This window comes from Zalophus californianus, chromosome 8 (assembly GCF_009762305.2).
Source record: "Zalophus californianus isolate mZalCal1 chromosome 8, mZalCal1.pri.v2, whole genome shotgun sequence".
NCBI lineage: Eukaryota > Metazoa > Chordata > Mammalia > Carnivora > Otariidae > Zalophus > Zalophus californianus.
Genome location: NC_045602.1, coordinates 60,871,184 through 60,889,565, shown reverse-complemented (window position 1 = coordinate 60,889,565; position 18,382 = coordinate 60,871,184). Strand labels below are relative to the sequence as shown.

Genomic DNA, 18,382 nt, shown 5'->3' with positions numbered 1-18,382 from the left:
TTTTCCTTTGTCACTCTTCCTTTCTCCCTTGAACACATGTCCCAGCTATATATTGAGTAACAGAATCCAGAACCTACTACAACGTCTAGTCCCATGTTTCTCCTGATGCAGCATCTTGAGTATACAAGATGAAAAGGTGGTATGGTCTAGGGACACCTGGGTGGCTCAGTCAGGTAAGTTTCTGCCTTCGACTTGGGTTATGATCCTGGGGTCCTGGGATTGAGTACCGAGTCAGGCTTCCTGTTCAGTGGGGAGTCTGCTTCTCCCTCGCCTTCTGCCCCTCCTTCCTCCTTTTTTCTTTCTTTCCCTCTCAAATAAATAAATAAAATCTTAAAAAAAAGAAAGAAAGAAAAGAAAGATGGTATGGTCTAAAAACAAAAAAAGAGCACAAATCAGGGAGGCACACCCAAATTCCGACATGCCACATTATACAAGCTTGGTTTTCTCCTCTTCAAATGAGGATGAGTGAGATGATTAGTGAAGTAGTTCCAATCTGAGGCTGAAAAGAATCATCCAAGCATATCTTCTTTCTAAATCACAGATATAAGGGATTCATTGAACTGTCAGAGATTAAAAGGGGATCACCTTATACACAAAGTGGAGAACTCCTGGATTCTCCATCAGAGATTGTGAATGGATTTACACTGAGAGTGGGTCATACTCAGAGCTCTGACAAATCACAGCCATATACATTATCATCATTCTTCAGTGAGTACCATAAAAAGCTGGGGGCCTGTTCTAGATCACCAAGGGCTCCTACAGAATCTAGGATTCTCTTACAGATCTAATGATGCAGACCTTTATACACTGGTGGTGTGCTCACAGGGACATGCTTTGGGAGATACTTTTTATAAGGAAAATAGGTTTAAGTTGCTTCATGTCCTATGAAGGGTTTTTAAAGTTGTAGCCTGTATATCCAAAACATAGCAAGGTTACTATCCCCCCAACCCATCCATGAAGAGTCCATTGAAAGATACGGAGCAGAGACAGTGATCTCTATAATTTTGCATGTTTTTCAGTGCCTCATTCAGCAACCTTATGAAAACATGTTCTGAATGATTTAGTGGACCACACAGAGATTGAAGCAAGGTCTAACCAACTAACCTAATGAAAAACAGGACTACAAATTCCGAAAACTCCTTAGTAAGCTTAGAAAAAGTTTGTTGGTCAAAGTGAACCTTGAGTTGCTTTGAGAGAGAACAAAAAGTGATTTAGGCAAGGTGCTTGTCATACAAAATAAGAATTTGAAAAGTCACAGAAAATGAACAAAAAGCTAAAAATACACATGCTAAATCAGAGTCGGGTTAATGAATGAGCCTGCACATATAATACGAACTTAAAAGTGTAGTCTCTATACTTGAAGTCAAAGTGATTTCAGCAAATTCTGTTCTATGACTTCCACATAATTAGAAAAAACATTGCCCTTTAGAAAAGTGCATCAATCAATTATGGGTGAGGGATTATAGAAGGGGGTGGTGTTCATAATCCAGTTAAGAAAGATCTTAGATTAATGGCTGGGAGTTTAAGAGGCTCTTTAAGTACAAGCAAAATTTTGAACATAATGCATTTTTAGAAAAGGGATTCAGTTGCTTTCTTTAGATTCTTAACTAGATGATGATCCCAAATTGGTTAAGAACCCACAGATTTAAGGAAAAATCCAGTCTTCTGAATACCCATTTGTTAGAATTTAAGAAAAAAAATTTGTAAATATAAACTGGTACCACAAAAATGGTACTGCTTTTATTTTTGGTTAGATTTCTAGGGCTGTGTATAATTTATAGTACTTAGGGTAAAGCATGGAGATGCTACAAGTATAAAAATGAAAGAGAAAAGTTCTGATTTGACAAACAAAACTCCAACTGAATCAAGTTGCATATTAAGAAGTAGGTGTTTCAGGGCGCCTGGGTGGCTCAGTTGGTTAAGCGACTGCCTTCGGCTCAGGTCATGATCCTGGAGTCCTGGGATCGAGTCCCACATCGGGCTCCTTGCTCAGCAGGGAGTCTGCTTCTTCTCCCTCTGACCCTCTTCCCTCTCGTGCTCTCTATCTCTCATTCTCTCTCTCTCAAATAAATAAATAAAATCTTAAAAAAAAAATTAAGAAGGTGTTTCACACAACCAAAGTAACATTTAAGAGACACTATATCCATTTAAAGTCAATAAAGTGAGCAAACTGTTTCCATACACTACCGAAAAGTGAAACTGATAGTGCAATATTGCCCTCTACTGGACCATACTAGTAAAGATAAACCTAAAAAAAACCAAGTGTCTGCCTTCGGCTCAGGTCATGATCCCAGGGTCCTGGGATTGAGTTCCGCATCGGGCTCCCTGCTCCGAGGGAAGCCTGCTTCTCCCTCTCCTACTCCCCCTGCTTGTGTTCCCTCTCTGGCTGTGTCTCTCTCTGTCAAATAAATAAATAAATTCTTTAAAAAAAAAAAAAAACCTCAGGACTTTAAAGGGTTTACTTTTAATAGAACTTAACAATGCTTTTTTCCTATAAATGTAAGTTTAGCCTAATATAAGCATAAGTCTGGGTCATTCGTTCTATAATAATTTTAGTGTGGCACTAATTTAACATGGTATAGAAGGTTAGAAGACTCAATTACGAATATAAGGTAACAAAAAATAACAAATGTAATAAATATTTTTCTTAAAACTATATCGGATCTTAGAGTTGAAAAGGCTGAACAAAGTCTAGTCTAACCAACTATATGGTGCACACCTTCCTTCTATATATCTCTGTCAGGTAGTTACCCAGCTTTGGCTTAAATATTCTGGTGATAGAAAACACCATCCTTGAAAACAGTCTATTCTGTTCTGCATAATTCCTTATAGCTGGAAATTATTTCCCTCCTGATTCCATCTCTGCAGCAGAAAAACCCTCAAATATTTAGGAAGAGCAAATTCATGGGGCGCCTGGGTGGACCATTTGGTTAAGCGTCTGCCTTCGGCTCAGATCATGATCCTAGGGTCCTGGGATCTAGCGCTGCATCTGGCTCCCTGATCAAGAGGGAGTCTGCTTCTCCCTCTGCCCCCAACCCACTCATTCTCTTTCAGATAAATAAATAAAACTAAAACACACACACAAAATTTATTGTCTTATAGTACTTTGAAGTCCAACATGGGTCTCATTGGGCTAATATCAAGGTGTCAACAGGGGTGCATTCCTTTCTCATCCAGGCTAGGAGACTCCATTTCCTTGCCTTTTCTAGCTTCTAGAGGCCACCCATATTCCTAGTTCCCTTCCACTGTCTTCAAAGTGAGCAACATTGCATCTGACCATTCTTTCACAGTCACATCTTCCTCTGACCTTGACCTCTGAAGAAAGATGCTTTTAAGGACTCATATAATTGGACTGAGCTGACTTAAATAATTCAGGATACTTTCTCCATCTCAGGATCCTTAATCTTTTTTTTTTTTTTAAGATTTTATTTATTTATTTGACAGAGAGAGAGCACAGGTAGGCAGAGTGGCAGGCAGAGAGAGAGGGAGAAGCAGGCTCTCCGCTGAGCAGGGAGCCAGACATGGGGCTTGATCCCAGGACCCCAGGATCATGACCTGAGCCGAAGGCAGCCGCTTAACTGACTGAGCCACCCAGGTGCCCCAGGATCCTTAATCTTAATTACATCCACAAAATCCCTTTTTTTCACGTAAGGCACATATTCCCAGGTTTCAAGGATTAGGATGTGGACTACCACAAAACACCTTTCCATTTGTCCTTGTTCCTCCTAAAGTAGTATGCTCCAGCTGAATATGGCACTCCATGAATAGCCAACACTGGGCAAAAGAGGATGACCATCACCTTCATCTTTCCAGATACTGTACTTCTACAACCTGGACTAAAGTCCAAAGTGGTTATCCACATCACTCCCCTAATTCTTACTGGGCTATTAACTAAAACACCCAAACCTTGTCTATAAACACAGCTTTTAAGCCATTCTTCCTTCATCCTTTACTTGGCAGTTGTTTTTCTAAACCTAGGTATAAGAACTTATGTTTACTCCTGTTAAATTTCATCTTGTTAGATTTTCCTTATTCCTGAGATCTTTTGGATCTCAATTCTAATAATCTATCTGCTATATTCTCAACTCTGTGTCATGACACCTGTTGTGAGTGTTCCCATTATATCATCACTGATAGAAATCACGAACAAGACAAGGTATGAAGGGTCTTGCAGGACATCAGAAATCTCTGTGAAGTTCCATCATTCTTGAATTTCAATGTATACTTTAACTCTGTGCCCCATATCTAGAGATTCTGATTTAGGAGGTTTAAGACAAGGCTCAGCAATCTGCTTTCAACACTTTTCTCCAAGTGAGTTTCAGATCTGCAGAGTACACTTGGAGAAACACTGTCCAGTTTGAAATCAGTTATTAACCAGTTCTGTTTGGGTATGGCCAGCCAGGTACAACCCACACAATTGTCTTCACATTCTGCTCATGTTTCCTGCCACTTTCAGGAAGTTATCATAAGAAAGAAACCTGCTCAAATGACTAGCTGAATTCCAGTCACACTGGTGCTTTACCCTACTACCCAGCTCTACCAGTCCTGCTAGCCTATAAAAGGAAAAAATGATGCAGACATAATTTGTTCTTAATCAATCTGTTCAGTGTGTTGACCAAGTGTTCCTTATCCTCAGTGCCTACAATGTACTCTTTAGCTCCTGATCTAGAACCTTGCCAGGGTTTTAGGGTCAAGCTCACCAGTTGGTAGTTAACAAAACCACCTTTAGAAAACTGAAACTGCCTTCTCTGTCTCCAGTCATTTGGAAAATCTGCTATCCTTTAAAAGCTCTCAAAGATCATCGACAACTGCAAGTTCTTTCTGAATCCATCCTGGAATGTCATTCATTCAGTCCCGAATACCTGAACCCATTTAGAGAAGCTTCACCATGCGGAGCTTTCACTCTCCCTCACCAATCAATGATCAGTCTACCCATTTAGGTTGAGGATCATTTTCCTTGACAGAAAGGACAGAAGCAAAATAAGATTTTCATAAGTTCCACTCTCTCTGTATCATCCATCAACAATCAGTTCCAAATACATCCCCTTTTTCATCTCTTGCTATAATCATAACTTGAAGTATGCCCAAGTCTTCCTTAACAATTCTTACAAGCCTCTACTCATTTGAGATTTTATTTTCCAGTTGCTACTACAGAGCTAAGCCTCCTTCTTACATTTGCATTACTCTGACTTTTGTGTATCTTTTTTTGGAAACTGATTTCAGTTTGGCAAAAAAATTACAATTAGAGCTGGATGATACATACACAGGGGCTCATTCAGCTAGTCTTATTACTTTTTAAAATTTTTCAAAATAAAAAGTCAAATAAATACATATAAATATATAAATACAAATATTTATGCAAACACAGAGAGAAAGAGATGCCCAGATTTCTTCTTCATTGGGATGTATTTTGATCCTTAAACTTTCTTTTATCAGTTGGGGTAATTTGGTTTTAAATAAAGTCTGAATTGCACTTTCTCTGAACCTCCCAACCCTTTTAATTTATCTTCCAGCCTAGATTCCTCTGTCATTTTTCTCTGACTGCTTTTTCTTTGTACTGTTTGACATCAACCTATCAAAAATGAAGGATAAAGACTGCACAACTGGGGTGCTTGCAGCTCTTGGTGCCTGGCCCAGCTTCAAATTGTTTACTGTTCACGAAATTCTCTGCAAGCTCACCTTTGGAGGGTGATCACTCCACGCCCCCAAGTGCATACAGTTTGGTCAAAGCGTACACGAATTTTGATGTTGAGTATGATGCTCTGAACATTGAAATGGCCATCACTGAAATGACCAGAGGTGTGGATGAGGTCACCATTGTCAACATTTTGACCAACCACAGCAATGAACAGAGACAGGATATTGCCTTCACCTACCAAAGAAGGATTCAAAAAGAACTTGTATCAGCACTGAAGTCAGCCTTGTCCAGCCACCTAAAAACTGTGATTTGGGGCCTAATCACAGGCGACCTGCTCTGTATGATGCTTCTGAGCTGAAAGCCTCCGTGAAGGGGCTGAGGACTGATGAAGACTCCCTCACTGAGATCATCTGCTCAAGGAGCAACCAAGAGCATCAGGAAATTAACAGAGTCTACAAGGAAATGTACAAGATTGATCTGGAGAAGGACATCATTTCTGACACATCTGGTGACTTCCGCAAGCTGATGGTTGCCCTTGCAAATGGTAGAAGAGCAGAGGATGGCTCTGTCATTGATTATGAACTGATTGACTAAGATGCCTGCGATGTCTATGATGCTGGAGTGAAGAGGAAAGGAACTGATGTGCCCAAGTGGATCAGCATCATGACCAAGCAGAGTGTGTGTCACCTCCAGAAAGTATTTGAAAGGTACAAGAGCTATAGCCCTTATGACATACTGGAGAGCATCAAGAAGGAGGTCAAAGGAGACCTAGAAAATGCTTTCCTGAACTGGGTCCAGAGCAGTCAGAACAAGCCCCTGTATTTTGCTGACCAACTGTATGACTCCATGAAAGGCAAGGGGAATTGCAATAAAGTTCTGATTAGAATCATGATCTATCAGGGCACCTGGGTGGCTCAGTTGTTAAGCATCTGCCTTCGGCTCAGGTCATGATCCCAGGGTCCTGGGATTGAGCCCCACGTCAGGCTCCCTGCTCAGCAGGAAGCCTGCTTCTCCCTCTCCCACTGCCCCCTGCTTATGCTCCCTCTCTCACTGTGTCTCTGTCAAATAAATAAATAAAATCTTAAAAAAAAAAAGGATCATGATCTATCATGATCTCTTGCAGTGAAGAGGACATGTTGAAAATTAGGTCTGAATTCAAGAGAAAGTACAGCAAGTCCCTGTACTACTGCATCCAGCAAGACATGAGGGTGACTTCCAGAAAGCACTGCTGTACCTGTGTGGTGGGGATGACTGAGGCCCACGACAGCATGAGCATCCAGGAGTGGTGCTCCTTTGTTTCCAGCCAACAGTTCTAGAAAACAGCCCTGCAAGGATGAGATTGGCATCGCCCCTCCCCATCCTTATTTCAGTTGCCTAAGCATTGCCTGCCTCTCATGTCTAATCTCCTGTTAGCCAAAGAAACATACCAAAGAGTTGGAAGTGAAATCTATGATATGAAACACTTCGCCTCTTGTGTACTGTGTCATAAACAGATGAATAAACTGAATTTTTATTCTAAAAAAAAAAGTATAGGATACATTCAATTATGCCTGTTTCTCTCTTCCTATCAGGAATATAAATTTTTAAAAAGTTATCAGTTTATTATCAGACTAGATTATTTCTGCCATTATCCTTTAGGACAGCGGTTCTCAAAGTGTGCTCCTTTGTAGCAGTACCAACCTCACCCATGAGCTTGTTAGAAACACAAATTCATGGGTCCCACCAACCTACTATATCAGAATCTCCTAAGGAAGGGGCCTGGGAAACTCCCCAAATGAGTCCTATGCATATTAGAGTTTGAGAACCACTATTTTATTCAAGAGCTGTCAATGTACTTTTAACCAAAGGTGATTTCCATCAAGTACCCAAACAATGAGAGTCCCTCATACTACTGTAAACACTAACCTTTATGACTATCTTATATCTGTAATTCATCACCTTCTTCCCTTGGCCAAAGGTCATTCAACACACTTCCATTCTTGTATCTATCCTATTTCCCTCTTCTTTATTCTCCTCTGGATGGTGTGCAGCATCCCTCCACTTACAGTCTCAGATCTCAACGTAGGTGTATAATTTCTTGCCATATCACACTATTGTATCTCTCCTTTTAACAAATCCGACTCTCATAAAAAAGACATCCTTCCATTGTTACATTCAAGTGGTGAGCCCAAATCCAGAAAGTCATCATGACAGTCGTGATATACTTATTACTAACCCTTATAATCTCAACTTTATCATTCAAATTTTGTATACTGTTATAAAGACTTTGGAGGCTCTGAGTATTACACCTAGCTAGATTCCATATTGTGGTCTTTTGAGAGTCTCTGGATACTGCTCCCATTTATTCTGCTTACCATGTCTTACTTGATGTCTAACGGTTTTATCAGATAATCTGCTTGTTTTCCTCCTCTCTAGTAGTATTCAATCTAAAACTGCCCTAAGCAGATCAGACAGTTCCTAGGAAAACACACACAGACGTATTCCACCTCTCCCTCCATATTCTCCCAAACTCAGTGGAAGATGTTGATTATATAATCTGCAAGCTTTTCTTCCTAAGCTTTTAAATTAGTGCTTTTATAATGATGATAAATAAAAACTATAGCTTAGCCAGAAAGGAATTGACAGGGCTGAATATGAAGGAGTTAATATAAATTTAATAGTTTGATTTAAAAAAAAAAAAACCTTTACCTGAGGTCATCCTTTTCCTTGGTTCTTCTGTAAGCAGATACATAATACCACCATACTGATAAAAAATTATTTGCTTTTAAATCAATACACCTGTGATCATAATTTTCTAGAAATAGAAAACACTGAATCATTCAAATTCACTCAACTGTATATTCCACTCTGAGTTATGAGATAACTAGCATGAATCAACTCCAATGTATTAATTTATTCTACACACAAGTTCTAAGTTTTATAAGATGTAAGTTGAAAAACTACAATGTAAAAGAAACATGTCACTAGAGAAATCACAGAATTTTATTCAAAATGCAAGAGTACTCTGAAAATGTGTAATTTGTTTAAATTGGGATATGTAACAAATAAGTTAACTAGTTTGAAAAGCAATTCATATCCACTCTGGTCTACATAACATATCTCAACTCCAAGGAAAGACAGCAACAAACAAAGTAACAAAACAGGGGCGCCTGGGTGGCTCAGACGGTTAAGCATCTGCCTTCAGCTCAGGTCATAGACCCGGGGTCCTGGGATCAAGCCCCACACTCAGCAGGGAGCCTGCTTCTCCCTCTGCCTCTGCCTGCTGCTCTCCCTGCTTGTACTCTTTCTCTCTCTCTCTCCGTCAAATAAAAAATAAAAAATCTTAAAAAAAAAGTAATAAAACATAATAATGGAAAAAAATTGCAAAGTGAACCATAAACACAATTTGCTAAAGAAATCTGGGTTCTGAAAATTGTATACGGTGTGTAACACTGTGTACTTTTTGAATAATTATTATTCTTAAGAAATGAATGAGTAAAAATATATTACTCAATACAAAGGAAAACAATGAGTCACTTAACACACTATACTGTGGAAATGTATTAATTCCCCAATAACTGGAATAGTCACATATTTCTGTAAAATAGTTTAGGGGTTAAAATCAGTTACAAGAAGTAGAATTTATAATTCTATTTTTTTTAAATAGCATTTTCTATTTCTAATATGGAATATAAACACTTCATAACTATTCAATAGACATTAAATGGATATGTTAAAATCATCACTTAAGTGATAAAAATGGAAAATAAAAATTTTAATGTCAAAATATAAACTCTGAGAGGAAGAGTTTGGTGGTAAGATATACAACCACACTTAGAAAATATGCTTCTTATTTCTTCTAAACACTGCAACTTTTTGATCCACTTAGCTTTCAGAAGTCTGGTTTTTGCTACCAAAGTCGGATCCTGAAAATGATCTATCAATGAGAAATGCTTTGATGATTGACTAGAAAATGACTTTATGTGTTTATAAACCTCCATACATCATCATCCCCTTTCTTCTACCTGTTCTATCATCTTACCATTGACAGAGATATTAAAACTATTCTACTCTTTTTCACTTCCCAGCTCTTTTCTATCATTCATCCAGCTTCAAAAGGTCTTTAAATCAATCTTCAGCATTTTGGGGGCTAATAAACACATTATTTGCTCCAACATATTTTGCTCACCCAAAGGAGGTGATGGTATGAGATATAATGTTCTAGTGATGCTTTCAGATTCTTAGGAAAAAGACACCTTACACACATAAATGGATATGTTTAGAACTCATTGTTGTAATTTGAAATTACAAAGGTCATTTTCCCTATAGGATAGTTTTATGTATTCATGCCCGTTTTGACACACAAGAATGTTACAGTAATGACTACTATTATTTTTTTCACTTAACAAAGGAATAAAGTTAAAATAAACATGAGGTTATTTCTTTCCCTTTTCCTGTTGACTAAAAGGGGTGCCATCTTTTTGTATTTTACTCCAGAAAATAAGAAGGTTCATCATAACTGAAATGACCCTATACCCGGACCATTATAACATGCATACATCCACCCCAAAACATCTCTGAAGTTCTGGTCAAATCTCCTTCTCTGACCAACATGCCTCATACAGATCTAAAGCTTAATGAATATATGCTATAGAATGAGGACCTTAAAAAAAAAAGACAGTCTTTTCAATGGCATAAAGAGCACTATTTTCTTCACTAAGTCTTCAAAAAGTGACTTAAACTAGTCATTTTACATGTTGAAAATAAGAGAAATTCTCTGAAATCTCAACCTTTCAATTCCTTTAGAGGACTCCTGACCTTTGGGATTTTCATGCTCAAAGGCACTATGCTTTTATTACATAACTTCCCACAGAAGAATGAACCATGTGATATTCTCAATCCTGCTGACACAGTATTAAAAACTAAAACAAACAAACAACAAACAAAACCCAGTCCTATGATAAACTAACTTAATAATTCCTTTTCTCACCCATTCATTCAACATTATTAAGCAGCTATAATAGTGCCATGCTTTCAGTCATCTATCATTCAATAAGTACACAAAAAAATGGAAAATACAATATGGTAAGGAATATTTTTACGTCTCCATTTTTTGAGATATTTCTAGCATGCATTTCACATATAGTTTTATGCATTTAAATGACCTTACCTCTCTTACAGATAGCTGTGGTGGAAAGGAGACTGAAAATACCAAGTTGGTAAATTCAAACCCAGAGGCCTCAACTTTTTGGCACACCTAAAAAAGTATTACATAAAAGCATTTTTTAACATAAAACAGCATTTATATATATAAATTCTCAGGAATTGCTGAAAATTTTATTTATTTTTAATTTATTTATTTAATTTATTTATTTGACAGAGAGAGACACAGCAAGAAACGGAAAATAAGCAGGGGGAGTCAGAGAGGGAGAAGCAGGCTTCCCGCTGAGCAGGGAGCCCGATGCGGGCTCAATCCCAGGACCCTGGGATCATGACCTGAGCTGAAGGCAGACACTTAATCAACTGAGCCACCCAGGCACCCCTGAAAATTTTACACTAATCTTCATAACATGGATTTTGGTCCAGGAGATGGCACTACACTTCTAAACTTTCACCTCTGGGATTTCTCATAAGCATCCCCAAAGCAAGTATTTGCTAACTATGACCCTGAAGACTGATATCACGAGATGCCAACACAGCGAGGACTCACTTGCAGAACAATCTGTTGAATGTCAAAATAATTTTCTCTTAGATCACCTCATAACTTAAGATTTTTAAACAAAATAAAGCCAAATTTGGCACTCTTGACAGCTGGAAACAAAAGGCAATCCCACATTCAATCATGTATCTTCCATAAAACTGTAACACTTGTCTTTTCAAGACACTAAAAGGTATGACTAAGAGCTTTACTCTAACTCCTTAGTTAGCTATGTTAAACAGCAGAGGGAAAAACCACTATATCTTTCTTCATTTGAGTAGTATTCATGACTGAAATACATGGATACCTACTTCATTAATTTTCAGTTATCTTGTTAATAAAAAAGTAATTTGAGAATAGTAGGCTTGTTTATTTTTTAATTAAGAAATGTTTTAATGATCCATTGATGTAATACAGGTTGAAATGAATGGTATTGTTACTTTAGATACAAGAATTCTAGGCTTTAAGACCAAAAATTTATACATCATTGCACATATAATAAAAAACAGATTATTTACCTTTTTAATGAACTCTTTTTCACAGAATTCTTGAAGAATTCCTAGACATACATTGCACACATTTAAATTTGAGTTCTTGGAAGCAATGCTACCATCTTCAATAACGGAGACCCTTCCCTCTCCATTTTGACTCAGATTATCAATCCCATCAATCCCATCTTCTAGTTCTTGTAGTCGAATTTTCTTAGGAGGTGGGTTTGGAACTTCCAAAATTAATTCATCTTTTTCAGTTTCCAGAAATTTCTGTAGTTCATTGAGCAACTCCTGGAAAGTTAATTTGAAAAAAGTAATAACCCTTTTACAATGCCCTTAAGGTTAAGATGAAAACAGGAGTGAAATTATGATATATTGCAGACTTATACAATGTTGATTTATATCAATTTTGGAGCAATCGATTAATTTTATTAGCCAGCATTGGCTTTCTGGGGAATTTAAAAGAGAATTACCTAACTCCCACGATATATGTGTGAATATTTTTCTAAAAGAGTTTCATATATTACTGAAGCTAAAGTCCTAAATCTGAGGCAGAAGATTCCATTAACAAATTTATTACAGGCATAAGTCATTTTACTGTGCTTCAGTTTATTGTGCTTTGCAGATACTGCATCTTTATAAATTGAAGGTTTACGGCAACCTTATATCAAGCAAGTCTATCAGCACCATTTTCCAACAGCATTTGTTCACTTTGTGTGTGTGTGTCACATTTTAGTAATTCTCACAATATTTGAAACTTTTTCATTATTATACTTGTGATAGTGATCTGTGATTAGGGATCACGACTCACTGAAAGCTCAGATGATGGTTAGCACTTTTTAGCAATAAATTATTTTTTAATTAAGTATGTACATTTTTTAGACACAATGCTATTATACTATAGACTACAGCATATAAGTTTCATCTGCACTGGGAAACCAAAAAATTACTTTGACTCACTTCATCATGATATTCACTTTATTATGGTGGTCTGGAACCAAACCCACAATATCTATGAGGTATGCCTGTAATTTGGTTTGTAGTTACGTTGTGAGGGTCATTCACTTGTTAATTTTAGTAAAAATAAACTTCAATTCTAATCATCAATAAAGAGAAATACAAACTGAATTTCCATCCTCCTTGCTAGGTTATTTAATAATCTCACAATCAAAAACATCTGTATAATATTAATATGAAATCTGAAAAATTAGAGATTATACATCTATTAAGTAAAAATAATTTCAAGACAAGTTACTAAACAAAGGTAAACAGTTCCTGGCAATCCTGAAAATTGGCACAGTAATTACAAAAACCATTTATATGCATTAATTAAAAAGAAGCCCTCTATTACATTCTGGTTTGCCTCATTTCTGTCACCCTTTGTACTAAAATGTTAAAAGTTGCATTCTTTTGAAACCATTCTCATATTTCAGACATTCCACCCATCTAAATACTCAGAGGACTTTTTCTGTTTTGTCTAAATTAGATAGATTTTATTATTCAGTTGTTGAATAGATACCCTTTTAAAAAATTTACTCAGATTACAATTTACTGACTCTAAAGAAAAAAATCTTTCACTCGAACAAATTTAATTCATTTTATTAGGACAGCAGCTCTATTTCATCTTTAACAGAAATACTAATACACACATACACATATAGGTATGTCATGACCCACACAAATATGTTTATTACCTAAGTTCTATAATCTCAGTCTAACATAGTACATGTATATGTATGTGTACATACATAGTTAGACGACTACAAAGATCAAAATTTAGGTACATTTACAAAAAAACTTGTCTTCAAATATTTTCATATGTTTTTACATAAAATGATACAAATAAAACTTGGCAACACTAAGTCTCTTTATATAATATATATTTTAAATCTTAAAACATATTTTAAATATGAAAACAAATGCACAGAATAATAGAATCATATAATGTGTCTGAAAAATGTGTAAGGAGAATTACACAAAACCAGTATGATTACTTCATAGTCATAGTGTGTATAAATGAATTTACACACATATATATTAATCATCATAGCATATGTACCATTTTCAAAGTGTTTTCACATACTTTATTAGAAATTGTCCCTTAAAATCCTGTGAGGTAGATGTTATCATCATTCCCATTTAGAGAGGAGAAAACTGAAGCTGGAACTGGGATTCAAATCCATGTCTTCTAGCTCCAAATTCTAGGCTTTGGATTCAGACAGACAGTTCATATCCTAGCTTGCTCACTTAATAGCTGTGTAACTTTGGGCAGGTTGTTTAACCTCTCTGTGCCTCAGTTTCTTCATCTGAAAATAGAGACAATCATAGTATGTACTTACCTAATAGGTTATTATTAGGATTAGATGAGAGCTTGACATATAAAAATGTTATATGACTATTAGATATAATTATTTCCAAAATAATAGAAACAAATAATACACAGGAAAAATTATTGATACTAACTCCCGAGCAATTTTTAAAAATTGTAAGAAACTGAGTGTGCATGTGTGTATACATAGTGTTTATATAGGTATATATTTACATATATATAATTACTATCTGTCTCTAAAAAGAATGTCACTATTGGAATCAAGTATACCTCACAAAATATGTTACATATTTTTTGTAAAAGTATTCTGTTAGTCAAAGCTCTCTGTATATTACCATAAATGTCAAAGATCCCTGTATATTATTTTTGCTATTATTAACAGCGGTAAGTAATGATGATGATAAGCATTTACTTCTGGAGGGTTGCAAATACCTATTTGTAAGTACAAATGGTAATACAGAAAACAGAAAAAGAAAAAAGGCAGCCAAATCCCCAATGCTTCCACTTAACAGAAGATCTCAGGACTGTCATCCTCCCCTGTCACATCTTACTATACTATCTGGTTAGAAGTACTATTTGTGGTACCTGTGTTCTCTTCAGGAGAGGTATATACAAACATTAAATACACCAGGGATGTGCTCCACAAAGATCCCACTACATTAAATGCTAGATGTAATCACTTAAGAAGGAACTTACAGTTTAATGGTACTAAAAGGAAATTCCAAATTTACCATTATCAGTAATTATTTTATTATAGTTTTTTTTTAATTTAATGAAGAGTTATGGACAGATACTTGCCCTCAAATGTACAGGTATTCATTTTAGAATAGAGAAACTTTCTCTGGAAACAAAATGAAAGTACCTTGTAGGGAAGTTTGTAAGGTGCATGAAAATCCACACCACAGAATCTGTAAACACATCTTGGACAGGTACCAGTACTGAGCAACAACTGGGCCACATGCTTGTTTTCCTCAGTCAATGGAAACATATTGAATAATTATAACTAGAAAGAAAGAAAAAGTAAAAGTAATGAACATCTTTTGTGTTTTACTTTCACAGAGAAATATGTCATCACCTTTCGGGATAAAAACGAACTTTTATTTAAAAACATTATTTTGTACTCTCCAATAATATCCTTTTCATTATATGCATATTGAAACATAAACTTGAAGGACATTTATTAGATGGGCCAGGTAAAAGCTTCTAATTATCAAGGAATTTAGTGTAGCATTCTGGATTATAATAAAATATATCAATAAAAATAAATAAAAATAAAAATAATCAAGAATGGTTGTCTCTGAGGAGGGTAATAAAAACAAAGAATACAGAGTGATGTTTTGTTATTTTGTACCATTCAGTGTTGTTTGAGAACGCAAGTAGTCAATTCAATAAACTTTTCCTATTAGAAATTAAAAATGAGTTTGCCAGGAAAAAATAATCAGATCAGTCTATATATTTTACTCGCCTCAATGATAGTTAAGCAGTCAAGTATTTAAAATAAATTGATCAGATCTAAAAACATCGATTATACTTTGACAAAATAACTAAATGACAACTATTAGCAAAATGAGAAGAATCTGCTCCTTTCATGCACAAAACCTCCCCCCACCAAAAAACCCCCACAAATTAAATGCAAAATAATTTAAGAGTAATTATCATCTAAAACAAGTTGTTACTTTTCACAATTTGAATAAACGCCCTTAAAAACAAATTAGAGAATGGAGTAAAATCTGATATAACTCTCTTGTTGCCAGGAAGGAGGTGTATGAAAATTAAATTACCTAATTATTGTTTTGCAAAAACAGATCTTCTGATTAATATATCAGCTCACATTACTTTAAAATGAGGAACTAGCAATATTTTATAAAATAATGATTGCATGACAATGTTGTGGTATGGTGGTCATACAGATAAAAAACAGTGGTGCTTTTTAATTCATGCAGTTTCATAATTCAAATGAACTTGCTTAAAATTTGTGGGAGGGTGGAGCTCTTACCAGCTCCTTACTGTGAAGATGTGATTCTTAGAATTAGTTTGTGCTTTCCAACCCTTTAAAACCCAGTCCTTACTTGCAAATTACTAAATGTTTGTGGCCACTTATTGAGAGTATATCCTTGACACAAAATAATGAGGAAGTCAAATATATACTTCCACAAAACCCTTCACCATAGAAATCAGTTTAGCAGCTAGGACTACAAAAGGCAGATTGCCTCCTGCTGAGTTTCAATTCAAGTAAATACAGTATGGGAGCTGGCAGACTGGAAGGGAAAGAAGAAAATAAGACTTCACCTGGATACACCAGTGAAAACTTTGAGACACAGGATTAAAGCTCTGATTTAGGGTAGCCTAAGTAAATTTGGGCTCAAGGGCATTTTCACGAAAAGACACAGAATTATGTGGAGAACACCTTGTATATAGAGAAGCTCTGTGTGGTCATCATTATATACAGATGATCTGAATTCCTTCTGCCAGGCCATTTAATCTGCTAGTTTGATTCTGAGAAAGGGTTGGGATTCATTGAGGGGCTGATTCTCAACACTTAAGGTATATCCCTGACTGCAATCCCCTCCCAGAGAAAGTATTTCTGTCTTACTCTTTATCTTTTCTCCACCTTTCATTACTTAAGACCAAAGATTTCATTTAATTCAGAATTAACCTTTAACTCAGAAAGAGAAATAAACCCTCTGGGTAAATAAGTGCATGAGTAAGTTCTTGAAAGAACACTTTGTATCAAAGCTTTCCCTGGGGATGAAGTTAAATACTATTATTAACATATCCTTTCTAAGGATAAGATCCCTCCATTTGCGACAACATGGATGGACTGAACAGGTTATTATTCTAAATGAAGTAAGTCAGACTGAGAAAGACGAATACCATATGATTTCACCCATAAGTGGAATTTTAAAAAACGAAGAAACTGATGGTTGCCAGAGGGAAGAGGAGTGAGAAATACAGTTCCAATTATGGAATAAGTTACCAGAATAAAAGGCAATGATTCGTAATAGGTTATAGGGTGGTAACAGATGGTAGCTATATTTGTGGTGAGCACAGAATATCATATACAGAAGTTGAATCACCATGTTTTACACATGAAACTAATGTAACATTGTGTGTCAAGTACACTTAAATTTAAAAAAATCTTTTTCATTGAAGAAAATGGATGCTTTCTTTCCTTTGGTTCAAAGACTGAATGTTTCACGCAAAGTCAATAAATGACACACTACAATCTCTTGGCTCTGAGCAGTTCCCAAACCTGTTGAGAATTAGGAAACCTCCTGTCCTGAGTAATTTGAAGAGGTCTTAAAACAAAAAACCCTCTTCAGTGTGTATGTGTCAGTAACGGAATGGTCTTCCAAACCCTCAAGATCATTTTCATTTAGCAACAATCAAGCGACTTCTCAAACAAGTTAACATATTTAAAGGAGGAAATGCGTTCTGTCTCAAATTTGGTTGTTTCATCGACGTACAGCACTGAAAAGATCTCAGAAGTTATCAGAAATCAGTTGTTCCATATGAGGTTTATTATCCTTGAAAGCTAAACCCTGAGAAATGCATCCCATACTGTAAGGTTTTCATTGTCGGTTGCCTTCGTTAAGATTTTCGTTTAAGTGCTTCTTTTACATAAAGAATTAGAACTAGTCATTGCAACAGAATCTCTTCCCACGTGTCAGGATCTTTACGCGGTTTGAGTCCCTTCTCCACGAACCAATGATAACTGGAGGAGACGATGGACTTTCTTTTCACCTCTTGGACTTACAGAAACCATTCGTTGCAAATAGAGAAGTAGCGGGGCATGTGAAAAACACCAAAATGGCCAGACTAAGTCTCACATCCCGTGATCTTTCAACACTCATTTCTATACAGCCGTGTGTCATTGTCTCACGGGGGTGGGAAAGTGTGCGGATTTTTCAAAGGCGACCCTCACAACTTTATTGTGCTACCGTTATACTCAATTGTAGAATCTACTGTAGACTCTTGGAAATTCATCCAAGGCCTAACCTCCAGTCTTTGGCCAAGAAAGCCCTTCCCCTCCTTCAGTCAGGTCCAAGAAACTTCCCGCTCACCCCTCCTTGCTAACAAGGCCGCTCCGGCAGGAAGGAAACTATCCCCTCCATCCACACCTCTCTTGCGCCCAAGTCGTACCCCCACCCCTTAGACCTTCCTGCCTCACCTTCCACCGCGACGCCGGAGCCTGAGGTTTAACCCCTTCTAGCCCCGCAGAGGGAACAGGGAAGACTAAAGACAAC

At 36.5% G+C, this 18,382-nt stretch overlaps 1 protein-coding gene and 1 pseudogene across 3 annotated transcripts in view; one reads left to right on the top strand and one right to left on the bottom strand.

Annotated features, from left to right (window-relative positions):
* The window catches only part of PUS10 (pseudouridine synthase 10), a 71,942-nt gene that overhangs the window by 53,198 nt on the left and 362 nt on the right, over positions 1-18,382 (bottom strand). For 2 of the 3 annotated variants that reach the window (XR_003524760.1, XM_027622916.1), the window contains exons 2-4: positions 14,998-15,138; positions 11,834-12,097; positions 10,788-10,874 (exon numbers count right to left, since the gene is read on the bottom strand). Coding sequence is in view for 2 of the 3 variants with exons in the window: in XM_027622916.1 (XP_027478717.1) it covers positions 10,788-10,874; positions 11,834-12,097; positions 14,998-15,123 (477 nt within the window). In the remaining variant the exon portion in view is untranslated. Of the gene's footprint in view, positions 1-10,787; positions 10,875-11,833; positions 12,098-14,997; positions 15,139-18,306; positions 18,362-18,382 lie in introns of those variants that run through there. The other variant, XM_027622917.1, reaches the window with a different exon arrangement.
* On the top strand, positions 5,582-6,893 carry LOC113937426 (annotated as a pseudogene).